A 15,160-nucleotide genomic window follows, 5' to 3' on the forward strand; every position below is an offset into this window, starting at 1 on the left:
GGTCAGTGGGGTCACTGTATGGGCGAGGAGTGTGGCTCCGGCGGGGTTCAGACGAGGACAATATGGTGTGTTCACAGGGAGGGCTGGACAACACACCATACCCACTGCCAGCACATGGACAAGCCAGAAAGCCAGCGGCACTGCTTTAAGGTCTGCGACTGGCACCAGGACCTGTTTGAGTGGGACGTGTCAGACTGGGGGGGCTGTGTTCTTGTCCCTTTCTTTGCCAATGAGCTCCTGCCAAGGACGGCTGAGTGCATCACAGCACAACATGGCATCCAGAGGCGCAAAGTCCACTGTGTGCGCACTTCAAACCGTACCACAGTCACCTCACGGATATGCGAGTTCTTTTCCCAGAAGCCAGCTGTCGAGCAGGCGTGCCTCATCCCCTGCCCCCAAGACTGTGTCGTTTCAGACTTCAACTCCTGGTCACTTTGCAGCAAAACCTGTGGCGCTGGCCTGCAGCATCGGACTCGACATGTCTTGGCCACACCAATGTATGGAGGTGCAAACTGTCCCAACCTGACAGAGCTCAGGACTTGTTCGAGCCCTGTTGACTGCCCTGCTGGGGAGGGCGAGTACCAGTACAGCCTTAAAGTTGGGGCGTGGAGCGAGTGCCGACTACCCCACCCCAAGGACACCCTGTTAAGTGGGAGGACCACAGTGGACTTTTCCACCAGCCACAGTGAGAACAATACAGTCACACTGCACACACATGCCTCTCACCACCACTCCCACCGACACCACCATCGTGCGCACAAGAACCCCATGTCATGGGAACTGGAGGTTGGATACCAGACGCGACAAGTCCGCTGCACACGGAGCGACGGCAAGAATGCAATGCTGAGGTAAGCCAAATGCTGCAAGTTGTCTCCCCTTTAGCTGCAATTTCCACCACTAGCTAACACTCTTGTTGGTAAGATAATAGTGATGCTTTGAGTTCCGCAACTTGTCAATTATTTACACTTTGGGATTTTAAGTCTTACCGGCTACTATCTGAAAGCGTCACCATTGATGAGTTGGGAATAAGACTCAAAAATCAACTATCTTACCAGCAGGAGCTTTAAGTTCAATCCAGTTCAATTCAATTATTTATTTATTTTTTTTCCATAGACAAAAGTTGTGGATTGTACCAATAAAACCACTCCATTCCACCATTGTTTTTTGCTACACTTCAGGTTAGCAGTGAGTCTATACTCAAAGGTGGTGTTTAAACACCGCAGACCGCTGGTTGGTCAGAGATAAATGGAGAAACCAGAGTCGTCTTGCTTTTTTTTAGTGGCCTTTTGTCTTTCTGCCTTCAGCTTTCCTCAAACATAGTTTGTATCCTTTTAAAATTTTGCACGGCAGAAAAGTGATGGTAAATGTGCGTGGTTGCAGAGACAAGGTTACCAGTAAGTTGTACATCAGTATGAGTTACAGTTTTTCAGTTAATGAATCTCAAGACCCAAAAATGTCTTGTTTGTTTCCCGGCAGCTAGAAAAGTGAAGGGACTTAGCACTGAAGCCCAGGTAACAGCCCTGTCTACATATGAGAGTCCTGTCTGAGGTGAACATGCAAAACAGATTGAGGTTTACCATTCTAGAGTGGAACGGACTGATCTGAACTGAACTGCAGGGTGGAAGCATGACTTTTTATACAGTGTGAATAGAACAGGGGTGAACCTTAGATGAATACATGAAAGAATATGGCATTTCATTTCAAGTCCAAGATGAGTTCAGTGTAATAATGAAAGCAAGGTGGCTGGTGAAAAGAGCTGGTTTGTAGTTGTCTAGGGACAAGATACAGATAACTGGATTTGTCAAACATTAATCTCTTCTTCCACTGGTGTAGCATATGACAAAGTTATAAAAAAAAACAAAAAAACACTGCTCTGTAGCTGAACGTGGGTGTCAGGTGAAATAACCCTCATGGAGTTGATTGTTTTTATGAATCCTCCACACTCGTATTGTTTTGTAACACGACAGGGACGTGATCAATGGTCATCCCCCCCTCGTGATACCAGTGGGTCGTTTGCTCCATGCGGAGGCGTATTCACTGAAACAAAATGGGTTTTATCGATGGTGGTTATTTATTCAATTATAACTAGATTATGTGGGAGCTGGTGTTTCTCACGCGTATTAGCATGGTGGCGAGGCTCCATTGTGGTAAATGTCAAGTGCTGCTCCTCTCCTGCGCCTGCTGTTTGAGTTGTGCCACGGTGCAGGATTTGATAAGAATGGATTTTTCTGCACATGCTAGCACATAAATGAAGGAAGAAACACACACAGACACACACACACCCCCACACACGCACACACACACACCTCCATATCCACACATAGAGTACAGAAATATCAACACTCCATCTTGGGCTTTCTTTTCAAGGAGAAGTCATTGCATGTATATATTAAATTGACTGAATGCCACTAAACCTTCTACTTGTTGTAAAGTGACACTATTAGTTGACTGTTTTAATCAAATGCCGACTGCCGTCTGTGGAAGATATAGTAGCCATGTATCAATAATATTGTGTCGGAATGATGCATTCGTAGTTCATAGATGTTTCTTTCTTAAGGAGACCTATTATGCTTTCTTTAAGTGTTTAATAGGCTCTTGTGCATGTAAAAGATGTTCAAAGGTAAATAATCTGCCCCTGAAACTCTGAAACTCTGCGACTTGGTGACATCACAATACATCACCATCCCACACATTTGCACAATTTATGCCTAGCAGCTAGTTTGACGTGGTAAGAATTGCTTTTGCACAGCTCTCCTGTAGTTGTAAGCGATGCTGTTCAGAGCAGACTAGGTAAGTCTTAAAGAGACAGGAGCTAAAACAGAGCGTTTCAGATTTCAGTTTGAGAAAACTGATGTGTTTTTTTATGATTTTGGAAGTAAGCCTGTCAACCTGTTCTAGTAGCAACCCAAAGTAAAAGTCAGAAGCAGTGCACTGCAATAGCACACAGCTAAATAACAGCTAAGCGGTGGCCGCTTTAGGGTTGAAACCCTCACATGTACAATACCGCATTAAGTTTCATACAGTTTTGATGTGATGTGTTTCCTTCATCCCATGCCGTTTGGATGAAGGGGCTTAAATTTGTCTTGTGTGTTTGATGCTCGCACACCATTATCCCTGACGGGGCGCACAAGGTTCATTGGCTTTATGGCTTTAGTGTGAAGAGACCATTTACTGTACGCTGCTTGATTAACATGGTATTTACCAAGGAGCTTTTGAATATGGATTTCCCACCTGAGTTCTGCCTCATTCTGCTTTTCTAATTACACCCTAATTACAAAGTAAAATTCTAAAATGAGCATTGTACTCACATCTTAATAACCTAACTAATTAAATTGTCCAAATTAAAGAATGGGAGCTATAATTACATGACTAATGCACTTGTTTCGTATTTCAATGAGCATATCAGCTCTTTGTACCATTTCTGTAAAGGCTGAAACTGAACTGAGACCTGTTTTATGATGATGTGTAATAGCTTTGAAAGTTGTCATGATGGAGTGGAAGCTGCCAAGGTCATTTCTTCATCAGAAAATCATGATATCTTTGAGTTAGTTCTCCTGGCACAGTGGTTGCCAACCTTTTTATGTACGATGCACCCCCACAGCCATGTTCGATTAAATCAAGTGACCCCTTCATCGTTGCAACCATTTATGTTCCAAATGAGTTCATTTAGAAGTCCTGTGTGTAGGATTCAGTTGCATTCAGAGGTGCAACCAACAGAACACCCTTGTCTAACCCTCGCCTACGATGGCCGCTTAAACCGCAAAATGCAAGAAACTCAAAAACTGTGAAAGGTCAACTTGTTCTCAGTCCCAACTCGTCAAATTCGGCAGCTTGGTCAGTGCCCTAAGCCTTAAACTACGATGCTCTACCTACATCCAGTTAGACTTTTAAAAATAAAGCATGCTGACAAACCGGTCTTTTCTGAACTTAGAAACTCTGCCTTTAGATTTGCAAAACATTGTCAAGATTGACATTCTCTTATTGCAACTTAACAATTGAAGACAATTAGCTCAAAACACTTTTCACTGACTTTTGTTCTTCTGAAATATTTCAACACTGTGTATTTTTGTGGATCACGACATCATTGCAAATGATTTTTGAATGATTTGACAATTTGATTGCAACAGTTCATATATGATGATTTTTGGACTGAAGCAACAAAACAGCTTGGTTAAGTTTAGCAAAACATCAACATTCAGTCATCAAATGTCACTCGTGTCATTGACCTTACGTGACGTCACATTATATACGTAGGATAACTCACCTTTGTTACATACATGAAAAAAAGTCACTCTTGATTCTTGGTCACAAACAGGACGCAAATCTCTGTCACCCGAGGGAAAATCCAGAGAGTGACCCAAGGACTCAAGGGCTCATCTGACTCTTTATACTACTGCTTCTTCAAGGAGAGACACTTGAGGGGAACCTACGGCATCAGACTTTGAAGCGTAGGGCCACTGGCCAGGCTGCTGTATTTGATGTGTTGGGAAAGAGAGCAAAAGAGAGAAAAGGACCTCTCTGGGGTCAGCGCCAAGTTTGTTTGTTCTTGGCTACTGAAGAAACTTGTCAGTGCAACATGGCAAGCTCTGTTGGATGAGGATCCACCCCCTCTGCAGATATAACAGGTTCATTCAAAGGAAATGTAAACACGTTGATTCTTGGTTTCAATTGATTATACACCAATGAAATCATAATTCTAAATATGATATTGTATTTCTGCCACTAAATCCATCTGTCAATCCAAAGTTCATTTAAAATTGGATGGGGTTTTTTTTGTAACTATGAATCATGTCAATTTTCATGTAATACATATTCATAGACAAATGAACTCTCAGTGTTGTTGTTTTTTTTACTCCAACATAGAGTTGCAAAGGTCAACATTTTTCCATTACTTTGAGCTAACTTCATCTCTGCTCGCTTGCTACAGTAACTAGTTTATATGCACTCTTAATTGCAATTACACACATGTGGATGTATAATTAAATGAATGTTTTAAAATGAGCTACTGTACGTACTCTCTATGTACAGACAGAGTAGAAGTACCATCAGGGGTGCAAGTCCCCCTGGTTGGGAATCACTATCCTACTGTAGCAGATGGTATTTCTTGCAATTGATGTGATTCTGACTTAATAAAATAAAATCTCTGTACCAATCTGATTAAATCTCGACCACACCTAACATCTGTCACTCCTCTGTTTCGTGCTCTCTAACTTTCTTGCAGCAACTTTGTTGTCGATCTCTGGTGGGGTTACAAAGATTTGGTGTAATTAAATTTTGTGTCTTTGCTGTGTCACAGTTCAACGTTGTTTTTCTTCTCAATCTGCAGTCTCTGTACCAAGGACAACTCCCCCCTCACGTTCCAGGCGTGTGCGATGCCCAAAGACTGTCAGACGTCTGATTGGTCATCGTGGAGTCCCTGCTCCAAGACCTGCCGTTCCAGCGACCTGTCTCCTGGTTACCGCCTCCGGTCACGGATCATGACTCAGATTCCAGTTGCAGGGGGCAAACGGTGTCCTGCCCTTGAGGAAAAAGAAGCTTGCAACATCATGGGAGATTTACTTCCAATCTGCCCCAGGTAGTTTCTCAGCAGTGACGGCTATCATCTCTCTCTGAGCTCACAATCCTCGGAAACAAAAAGCTTTGTTTGTGTGTGATCTCCCGATGCAGATGTTTATGCACCAAATGTCAAAGTCTGAAACCAAATAATGATTTTTAATTTTGCCTCTCTGAGCTTTTTCACCTGAACAATTATGTGAGAACAGCCTAGAGGCTGCAAATATTCATGATTTCACCATTGAATTACTCTGTGCATATTTTTCGGCATTCCCTCAATTATCTTGCGACACCTCCAATAACCTTCTGTACTGTCGGGAGCTTTTCACTCAACGGACATGACATGGATGACAAGCAGTGTTTGACAGAGCCTCATTGTTTCAGGAGTGTTTGGGTTAAGATAAAAGGCTTTTGCCTAATATCACACGCAGTAAACAAAGTAATCAATAGAGAATTATTTTCCCTGTTGGTAGATTTTTTTTTATTTGCTAAATCTACACGGAGTGCCTGAGAGCAGAGGATTTACATGATTAGGGAAAACTCATTACGGAAATTAAGCATTTGATAGATTACTACAGGCTGTTGTTCTGGTAAAACCCTTCCAATAATATTGCTTTATGCACCACTGCATTTTTCATAGTTGAAACTAAACATTTGTTTAGAAGTTTCCAAATCAAAACAATCTCGCCTCCCTCCTCCTGTCATACTGTGAGAGAGGCTTTTACCAGAGACTGCTCCCATTAATTTGTCTCTTGCTTTGTGCTGCTCTCCTGAAACAACACCGCTGTGTATACTGATACTTTATCCTTTTTCAATAAGCTCATTCATCAGTTGTTTTCTGAATGGATTGCAGCTCCTGAAAATGCATCAGCGTGACACTCTTAGTCGTCAGGATAAAGTACCGGCAGTTAATGTTTCTACAAACCCACTGATATGTTCACATTTGTATGTCATATTGACATTTCTACAAAAATGAGTCACGTCGCGTTCGCGTTACACGGTTGCGGACGAGGGGATAGTGGTGGATTTACAGGCGAGAAGGTTGCCAAAGTGACTGCAGTTTGAGACTGCATTTTAACATTTGTTATGACACCACTGGACAGTTTTAAGCAGACCTCGAGAACATTTTTATTTGTGTTTGTAGCGGTATTTTAAACCAAAACATGATCTTTTCCCAGCCTTAACCAAGTAGTTTGTGTGCCTTAATCAAAGCACAGTGATGTCACAACATAAAATAGAAAATAAACCTAAAGAAATTTAAAGATGCAACATAGAGAAATGTAAAGTTAAAAAATAAACATCTATTCTTTGACTTGAAATGAGGACATTTCCAGATCTGTTTCTGATACCCAAAGCAGGTATTTCAAGCCAATACATGGTATTTTCCTAACTCTAACCAAGTGGTCTGTGTGTCTTAACCCAACCAGCATCACAGCATTAAATAGAAAATTGGCTCTAAAGAAACGTAGAGTTACAATCTATCGTTGGTTTGCAGAAACCTACATAGCCAGCATGTATACTGGGTTGACTTCCTGAAACAAACAGTGTCTTCAATCGTGACACAATTTGATTGCCAATTCCTTGTGTGCATTGCAAATGTCTTTACGTGCTGGTCTGCTCTCCGTCAGGTATGTGTGGAGGGCCACTGACTGGGGAGAATGTCGCATCCTCCCTTTACTGAGCCAGCAGGATCGGCGGCAGGCTAACATCAGTATTCTGTGTGGCGGCGGGATCCAGACCAGGAAGACCTACTGCGTTCAAGTCCCTGATGACTCAGCACCACATCACAGGAAAGAGGGTAAGGAAATCTGCATTCATCGCCGTTGACCCAAGGCCCGCTGGAAGCACGCGGCGACTCGATAGATACACCAGAGATAAATTCAGAGTAAGCTCAGCGGTGTGTTTTCATATAAGCTGTGAGCATGCATTATTAAAGTTAAGGTTAGCAGCGGAGCATTATGTTGCACCAGGAAAACAATCATGAGCACGCTGTGCTGCTGCAGCTGAAGCATGTTCAAAGTGCAAGCAGTCAATGAGGATTATCATTTTATTGGGACTGTGCTTTCCTGCGCTACAATATACTGCGGCCGAGGCTTTGAACAGCAGGGATCCACCACTCTGCATGTGAAAAAGCTCATTTTTACCTTGAAAGGTTTTATTGCTTTTTGTTCGTTTGTTTGTTTCAAACAACTGGCGCTTTGGTGTGGCATCAGTATATATTTTACCTCAGTTTAATATAAAATGTCTCTACTTCTTTTGCGCTGGAAGCCTCACAGGGCAGTATGAACATGGAAATACCCTTACTCACGGCATACAGCGAAACAACTGTTTGCCTAGAATGTGTTTCATTTTGCAGGTGTGCCACACCTCTTGGCAATGTTTGACATTTGGGGAAACACTCTTACTTTCCCTCCTCTCGAGGGAGTTAGATGAAAAGATGGATACCACTCTCATGTCTGTGTGGTTTATATAAGACCAGCAGCCGGTTTGCTTTGCTCAGCAGGAGAGAACGGAAAAGGAAAAATACAAAAAACAGAATATGTAACCTGTTCTTTCCAAAGGAGGCGTGACATATAGTCGGAAAATGAAAAAACCATGGTGAAGGCGGGACTCAAATGTGTTGCTTTCCTTTCCCTCTTAGGGTGCTGTTCTGATCACAGTCCTTAATGACATCTCACCTTGATGTGATTCATGTCTCCTTATGCCACATTTTAAGTTGCATCAAAATCAGCACAGAAGTTGTCATGAACACCGTTTTGCTCATCAGACAGCGATCACAAAACACAACAGCTGACGACAGCGAAACAACGGGCGTGTGATGCGGCTTCGCCACACGCCACGCTTAGCTGATGTTTGTTGAATTTGTTTCTCCGAGGCAGTGACGTCTCATTCTGTTAAATGCCTGTCCTCTCTCCTCGTGTCTCTTGCTCGCCTCCTCCGCTCGCGTCTCACGTCAGACGGACTTAGACACGCCGAGAGGAGTCGAGGGGGGACAGAAACAAGAAGGGCGGCGGGTTTGGTGACTGCGCTGCACCGAAAAAAATCTACATGAAGTAGTGTTACGAGCAGAATAACCCCGAAGACTAAGTTACAGCAAACCAGCTTTCATAAGTAATCAAGAGCTATTGTGAACTCTGCTGCAGGTTGAGAAGTGCGTCACTGGCAACGAAAAATGGACGGACCCTTCAGACTGTTAGAAATAAATGAATCCAACATTTGCAAGTTGTGTAAGGATGATTACAAATTGCAGTGAAAAAAAAAACATTTGTACAGTTTACATAACAGTTATTTTTGTTATATCAGAACTCTCATTTCCTTTTCAGATAACAACCAATCTCGCTAACATCTTAATGGAAATACCCCTGTTGGAGTGCACTATAGACGATATGTGTTAAACAGTAAAAAAGCTATTATTATTGTTATTATTTATGCGCTCCAAGTCCAGACAGTTGATGAGCACGTCAGGAGAAAAGGTGGCTGCCTGTCGAGTGATCATTCATCGCCCGGTACCGTAACTAGCTTAGCACATCTCTGCCGCTGTAGTCACACATGAATTATCCAACGCACACAAAGAGTGGTATTGTTACAGCCACTAAGTTTAAAAGTATAATTCCTTTAGCTGTTTTTTTCTTTTTTTTCAGCCTCGCCTCCCCTCCGCAGTTAGTGTTCGTGTGGGAAACCTAAACGACTAAATCACTTTAATGCGGGGGCGGACACAGTAACTCAAACACCTAGGATTGCATTATATCGTACAAGCATCTGTGTAATTGTGGCTGGCCCGGACTGTAGGGGAAAAATGGGCTTTTTCACAAAACAAGTAAAACAGTTTTACGAGGTGGAGAAACTGTTGCAGACTCGCTGGGCAGCCCGTGTTCACATCAAATCAAATGCGGCGAAACAGGTATAGTATTAAAGGGGGGATGAATTTGTTTACTCTGAACACCGAGCACGACCGGCTCATCCTTCCCACTGTGACTTATGCTCATTTTATTATGCATTATGTTGGTATCATGCAGATATAACAGCCTGTAGTGAGGTGTAAACAGGTGGCTTCAGATAAGGGGAGTCAGTTCGTATAGAGAATAAAAGTTAGAAAAGAAGAAAGTTGCCTAAAAGGGGAGAGAGCCAAAACAAAATCAGACTTTAATCTTTTCCTGAGCCGTGGAAACTCTCACTGTAGTTAATATACATTACTTATACATACATTACTTTTACACTACAAAATCGGGGACGAACAACATGTTAGAGAAATCTGTGGTTAACCTCCTCTCTGAAGTGCTGTCTTTCAACTATTGGAGGCATTTCTTCATCGGAAGCCATACGATTACAATACAGCTGGCACCACAGGAAGACTGGGTGACGTAATGACCCTTCATTCTTTTTCAAGTTCCTTGGGTTCTGATCAAGAATCGAGCCACAGCATCCAGTTTACTGTCCAACTCAACTGCCGGCAGGGCTCAGCTGTCAGTCATGACATTTGACCTCCTTTTTACTGCATCAATTAACTAATGAAATCCACAATTATTAACAAATGAACACTTGAACACAGATAACCCAATCAAAGCACTGACATTGTTCGGTATTGTCACTGGTTTAAGAAAATGGTGGCTTATGGTGCATATACATATTCCATGTACGTGCCATGCTGAAAATATACACAGTGAATTGCAGCCTGTCTCGTTCTCGCTGTTTCAGCGTATGTACTTACAGCCCTAATTGCAGGAATTAAAGCCTGTCCGCAAGTTGTTTCCATGAGAGCACAAGATTACAACGTCAACGCTGCCAGAAGCAGAAGCATAACATTATGCACGTCAATGCATAAAAAAAAAAAATAATAATAATGTAGACCTCATTTAGAGCATATCTGTCTTTGGATGCAAAATAATGAAATGATGGTTATTATTGAATTGATTAACATTTTGTATCTATAGTAACGTCCCCGCGGCCTCCTCTGTGCCTTCACTGTGTCTGTTTCCAGCTCCCAACTATGCGTTCAGGAAAGCATTTGCCTTTTTTTTTTTTTTCCTGCACTTGCCCATTTTTGACTCGATGCAAAGAATATACACCTGATAAATATTTCACAGTGTAGACCTCTGACCTAACCCTCTTCACATCTGCCTTGCCCCGCGAAAGTTTCAAGATTGTGTTTTCAAAGTTTCCCCGTTGTTTAGCAGCACCTCATTCCGCATGCTACTCTGTCTCTTCCCCTTCTTCTTTATTCCAAACAAAGTCCTCTTTCCGCAGCCAGAATCACAAAACTCATCACTTCCTTTTTCGTGGGAGTTTTGTTGGAAAGAAACATTTAAGCTTTGGAATAAAAGAGAGAAAAACCTGGAGGCGGACACAATCCTCTATTCACAGTTGGTAGGTATCGCTCAGAGATGAAAAGCAACAGCTTAGATATATTTGTACTCAAAATGTAAAAAAGATTTAGTGTGATTATCTGTGTAAACAACCCAGGAGCACTACACTAAGTTCTCCAGGTTGAATGTGATAGCTAAAGTTAATTACTTTTCGGGAGATACATTGGTGTGAACGGAGATGAGGAAGCGTGCTGAGTTCGGTGTGTGCCAGAATCACCAAGGCAACCAGTGTTTGTGAACTGTGGCAAAAAGAAAGTGATACTCTTCTCACAAAAAAAAAGTAAATGAAACAAATTGAAAGTTTAAAGCTTATTTAAAATCAATCACTGCGAGAAAATAACAGGAGCGAATGCATACCAAGTGCTTCATTCATCTTTTTAATTAAGCACAGTGGGTAGTTTGTAATGGCGTTCAAATATAAGGTCCTATTTCGCAAAATCGCACTCCTTCCTAGATATTAATTTCGCCTCATCCGTGCTTTCCTATATTGCCGACTTGATGAGTCCCGGGTGGCTTTACTTCTCCCCGGAGATGTGTTTGGACAACGAGCTGAATGTGGCATATCAATGAGGGGGGCAGCTCTTTCAACCAAGAGATGTGAGGCGGGCGGAAATCTATACATCAACTGTGATGTTTACCTTGACGCGACCCGCGGAGTTTGAGCTAATTCAAACAGATATGCAATGTGGAGATCTACTTGGGTTCGGTCATGTTTGCTCCGACCGTTTGTTTGCTAGATGTCTCGTGACGCAACTGACAAACACGAACAAAGCGGACAGATCTGCAAAACGCACTTTGCGAACGCGTTTAAGCAAGCATCTCATTTTTTTTTTTTTACAAAGGGGAATCAAACACCGTGTAAATTACTTTTGGTGGCGAAGACAAAATGCACAATGGACATTAAGTAGATTCCTCTTCGGGCTCTCATTTAAATGGAAATTTGCCACTCAATGGTGTGCAGAGCTGCATCAAAATGGAATATTAGATTGAATAAGTCCCTGTGTTGTGGACGGGTAAGAAAAAAAAAAAAAAAAAACCCAGTCGTTCTGTTTGAGAGACTAATGTCAAAGCCCATTACAGGTGGCTGAGCTCTCTGTGATCTACAAATGATACCAGCCATGCTTAATGGCGAATTGGTTATACCGTGTCTTCCCTTGATATCTCCCTATTCAGCGGCTGTTTACTCCCTCAGCCGGCCGCTGCCCTCTATTTAATATTCTCCTGAGCCGGGTTTGAGATACGATGAGCAATTTTATTTCACTTCTTTCTATTTCCTCCTTTATTTTTTCCACAATAAGCTCCACTAAATCTAACCCGCCTCTCACCATATTGTTCAACATTTGAAGCTAAGACTTTACTAATATACAGTATAACCCACTCTCTTCCCAATCAGAGGGAAATTACTTCTGTACTTTTCATCGAATGACGCTTCTTGTGATGCTTATTTATCGTCTTCGCTCTCTTTCACAACATCATGCAATTATTTTTGCTTGCGTTCCTGTTTCGAACATACTTTTTTACACACACACACACAGAAATACACTCCACCACTGCCCGTTTACTGATTTAAACCAAGTATTTCCCTGCCTGTGTTCCTTGTCTTTGTTCAGTGTCCAGGCCTGTGAATGCCAGGCTGTGCGCCGGTGAAGAGCCCCCCTCAGCCGTCCAGCGCTGCTCCATCCCTTGCCAGCACTCCTGCCTGCTCTCCCAGTGGTCGCCCTGGGGTGCCTGCCTACACGATAACTGCAAGGAACCACAGGGAAAGAAAGGTACGATGGAGTAAATTGGATATGAGGCAGAAACAAGCTTTGCCTGGTTTCCCAAAATGTAATCAAAAGAGCTCAGGTTCTTAAAATACATGTTCAAACACTTCCCCATCATTCATGGTTCGTTAAAGGGAAAGAAAACAGCTGTAGCTTGTTGAAAGAGGTTTTGTTGTGTGCTTAGATTTACCTCAAACGCCCATGTTCAGTTCCAAAGACTGGAGTGTGTTTGTGTTCATTTATATAATTTATAGCCGGGGTGCCCAATCATTTTCAGGTGGAGGGCCAAAACTGCAATCTAACAGTGGGCCACGGGCAAAAAAACTAAACAGTTCCCTATTGTATCGTATTGTATTGTTAAGATGCAAAATGATACCTTGATCCCAAATCACCTTTACTGACTAATTCCTTGCACAGCCTGCCATGCTCAGATTATGAAAAATAATAACTGGAGATCCTACACATTTACAGAGCATTTTTACCTCACAAGAAAATCCAACACCATAGACATTATTTTATTTTCTTAGTGTAACCTTATGGTGGGCCACCCTTTGGGCAGCCCTGGTTTATAGTGACTGACATTACATTACATCGTATTGGCCTAAATTTTCATCTTTCCATCCACCATCCAAGAGCTGAATAAAGATGTGTGCAATCCACGGTTCAAGCAGGTACTTGAAATCCTTGAAAGATTGATATTTTGGAAAGAGACATAATATACATAAATCGATGAAAGTGATGGAATTTATAGATTTTGCGCAAGGAAAACTTTTTTGTTATATTTCTTTTAAAATTGCAGTCTGTGAGCTTCTGTGAAGCCTGATTGGTCTCATTCATAGAAATTGTCAGTGCTATAACCATCCATTGTCTGTAGCCACTTTATCTCTTTTATGGGGTCATGGGGGTTTTTGCTTGAGCCAATCCCAGCTGTCTCTGGGCGAGGGCAGGGTACTCCCTGGACAAGTCGCCAGCTCATCGCAGGGCCCTCTGATAGCAGAGGCTGCCATGCAAGGTGCCAACCGCACATCAGGAGCAATTTGGGGTTCAGTATCTTGCTCAAGGACACTTCGACATGCAGCTCAGCCCGGAGCTGGGATTTGAACCGGCGACCTTCCGATCACTAGCCGACCTGCTCTACCCTCTGAGCTAACTATACATCCAAAACTATGCTCTGTTAAGACATTGTATTTTATAGAATTGGGTGTGAAAATATTTGAGATTGATGTAAAGGAAGGTATTGGAAAGCTGATAATCTTGAGTTGTCACTTAATCCAGTCTTTTGTGGAAGAACATCGATGTCCAGAGCACAGGCGCAACACCAGAAGAGGCAAACACGGCACAAGTTTGGGGATCCCCAAAGAAATTTGGTAGAAGAGGTGCCCAATGGTCACTCATATTGGCACATCATGCAATGACAACTATAAACCCTGTTAAACCTCCCATACAAGCACCATACTGTGCACTGCTGCAGCCTCAAAATCAATACTTGATGGGTTGATGGCCTTATAATGCCGGTTACTGACAATTAAGTTGTTTATTTATTCAATTAGGGTTTAAATGTTCTGGTTTTTGGGTCAGACCATAGACTCGCCACTGGTCCAGAGTTTACATTTTAGTATATGAAATGAGTAAAGGTGGCTTTTTGTTGGTCCTACATGTGCAACCAAAGACTAATATTCTTACTAAAACACGATCCAGATGGCTGACACTAGCAAAACAACTGATGTTAATGTAAAGACGCAACAACCGACCACTGCACTAGTAATCACCAGCTGGTTCATCTTCAGATTGGACAACAACAGTAGCTTTGAGAAAATTGTAACAATCCTCCCTAAAGTAGTCCAGGGTATTCTTTAAAATGCCAAAAAAAAAAATTCCCAAGTCATATCATCCTTCCAACATTCTTGAAAAGCGGAAAACTGTTCTCTCATAATCATGTCTGACAGATGGACGGAGAGAGGGATGAACACATCTGAACCAATCATCCCAAAAAGATTTTTACAGATAGCTATCTAACAAGCTGATATGATTTAAAATTGAAATTGATAATTGGACAGATGGGCCAGTGGTGAAATCAGAAGCACTCGGTCAAAAGCAATTAACTGTTGAGTTTTATTGCAGATAGCCACATTTACAATCATGTGTTCGCGCCTATTGTTGCTCAAGAGCTGAGTGCCATCAATATGGTCAGCAAGGGGGCTTTATATTAACCTGGTTTGTACACTGTATGTTTTCAATTTAGCATGGCGCCATGTTTTGAATGTCTAAACAATAGACTGTGTCATGCTTTTGGCAACGCTGAAAACCAAAGGAGAGATGGAGCGATCGAGGCAGACGGAGGTAAAGAGGGAGAGCGACGGTGCAAGGGAGCGATGTTGTCACAGCAGGAGAGAGAGAGAGAGAGAGAAAGAGGCGGTGTGTGTTTGAATCCTAAATTGTTTGTTGATGAGAGGAAGCGTGCTCCGGAGGAAGGTGGTAACA

At 42.3% G+C, this 15,160-nt stretch overlaps 1 protein-coding gene across 2 annotated transcripts in view; it reads left to right on the top strand.

The window, feature by feature from the left end:
- Positions 1 to 15,160, top strand: part of thsd7ba (thrombospondin, type I, domain containing 7Ba) — a 169,378-nt gene that overhangs the window by 56,365 nt on the left and 97,853 nt on the right. For both annotated transcript variants that reach the window (XM_030429404.1, XM_030429405.1), the window contains exons 3-6: positions 2 to 848; positions 5,327 to 5,575; positions 7,182 to 7,351; positions 12,527 to 12,685. In XM_030429404.1, the coding sequence (XP_030285264.1) occupies positions 2 to 848; positions 5,327 to 5,575; positions 7,182 to 7,351; positions 12,527 to 12,685 (1,425 nt within the window). The remainder of the gene's footprint in view (position 1; positions 849 to 5,326; positions 5,576 to 7,181; positions 7,352 to 12,526; positions 12,686 to 15,160) is intronic.

Source organism: Sparus aurata, chromosome 9 (genome assembly GCF_900880675.1).
Source record: "Sparus aurata chromosome 9, fSpaAur1.1, whole genome shotgun sequence".
NCBI classification, from domain to species: Eukaryota; Metazoa; Chordata; class Actinopteri; order Spariformes; family Sparidae; genus Sparus; species Sparus aurata.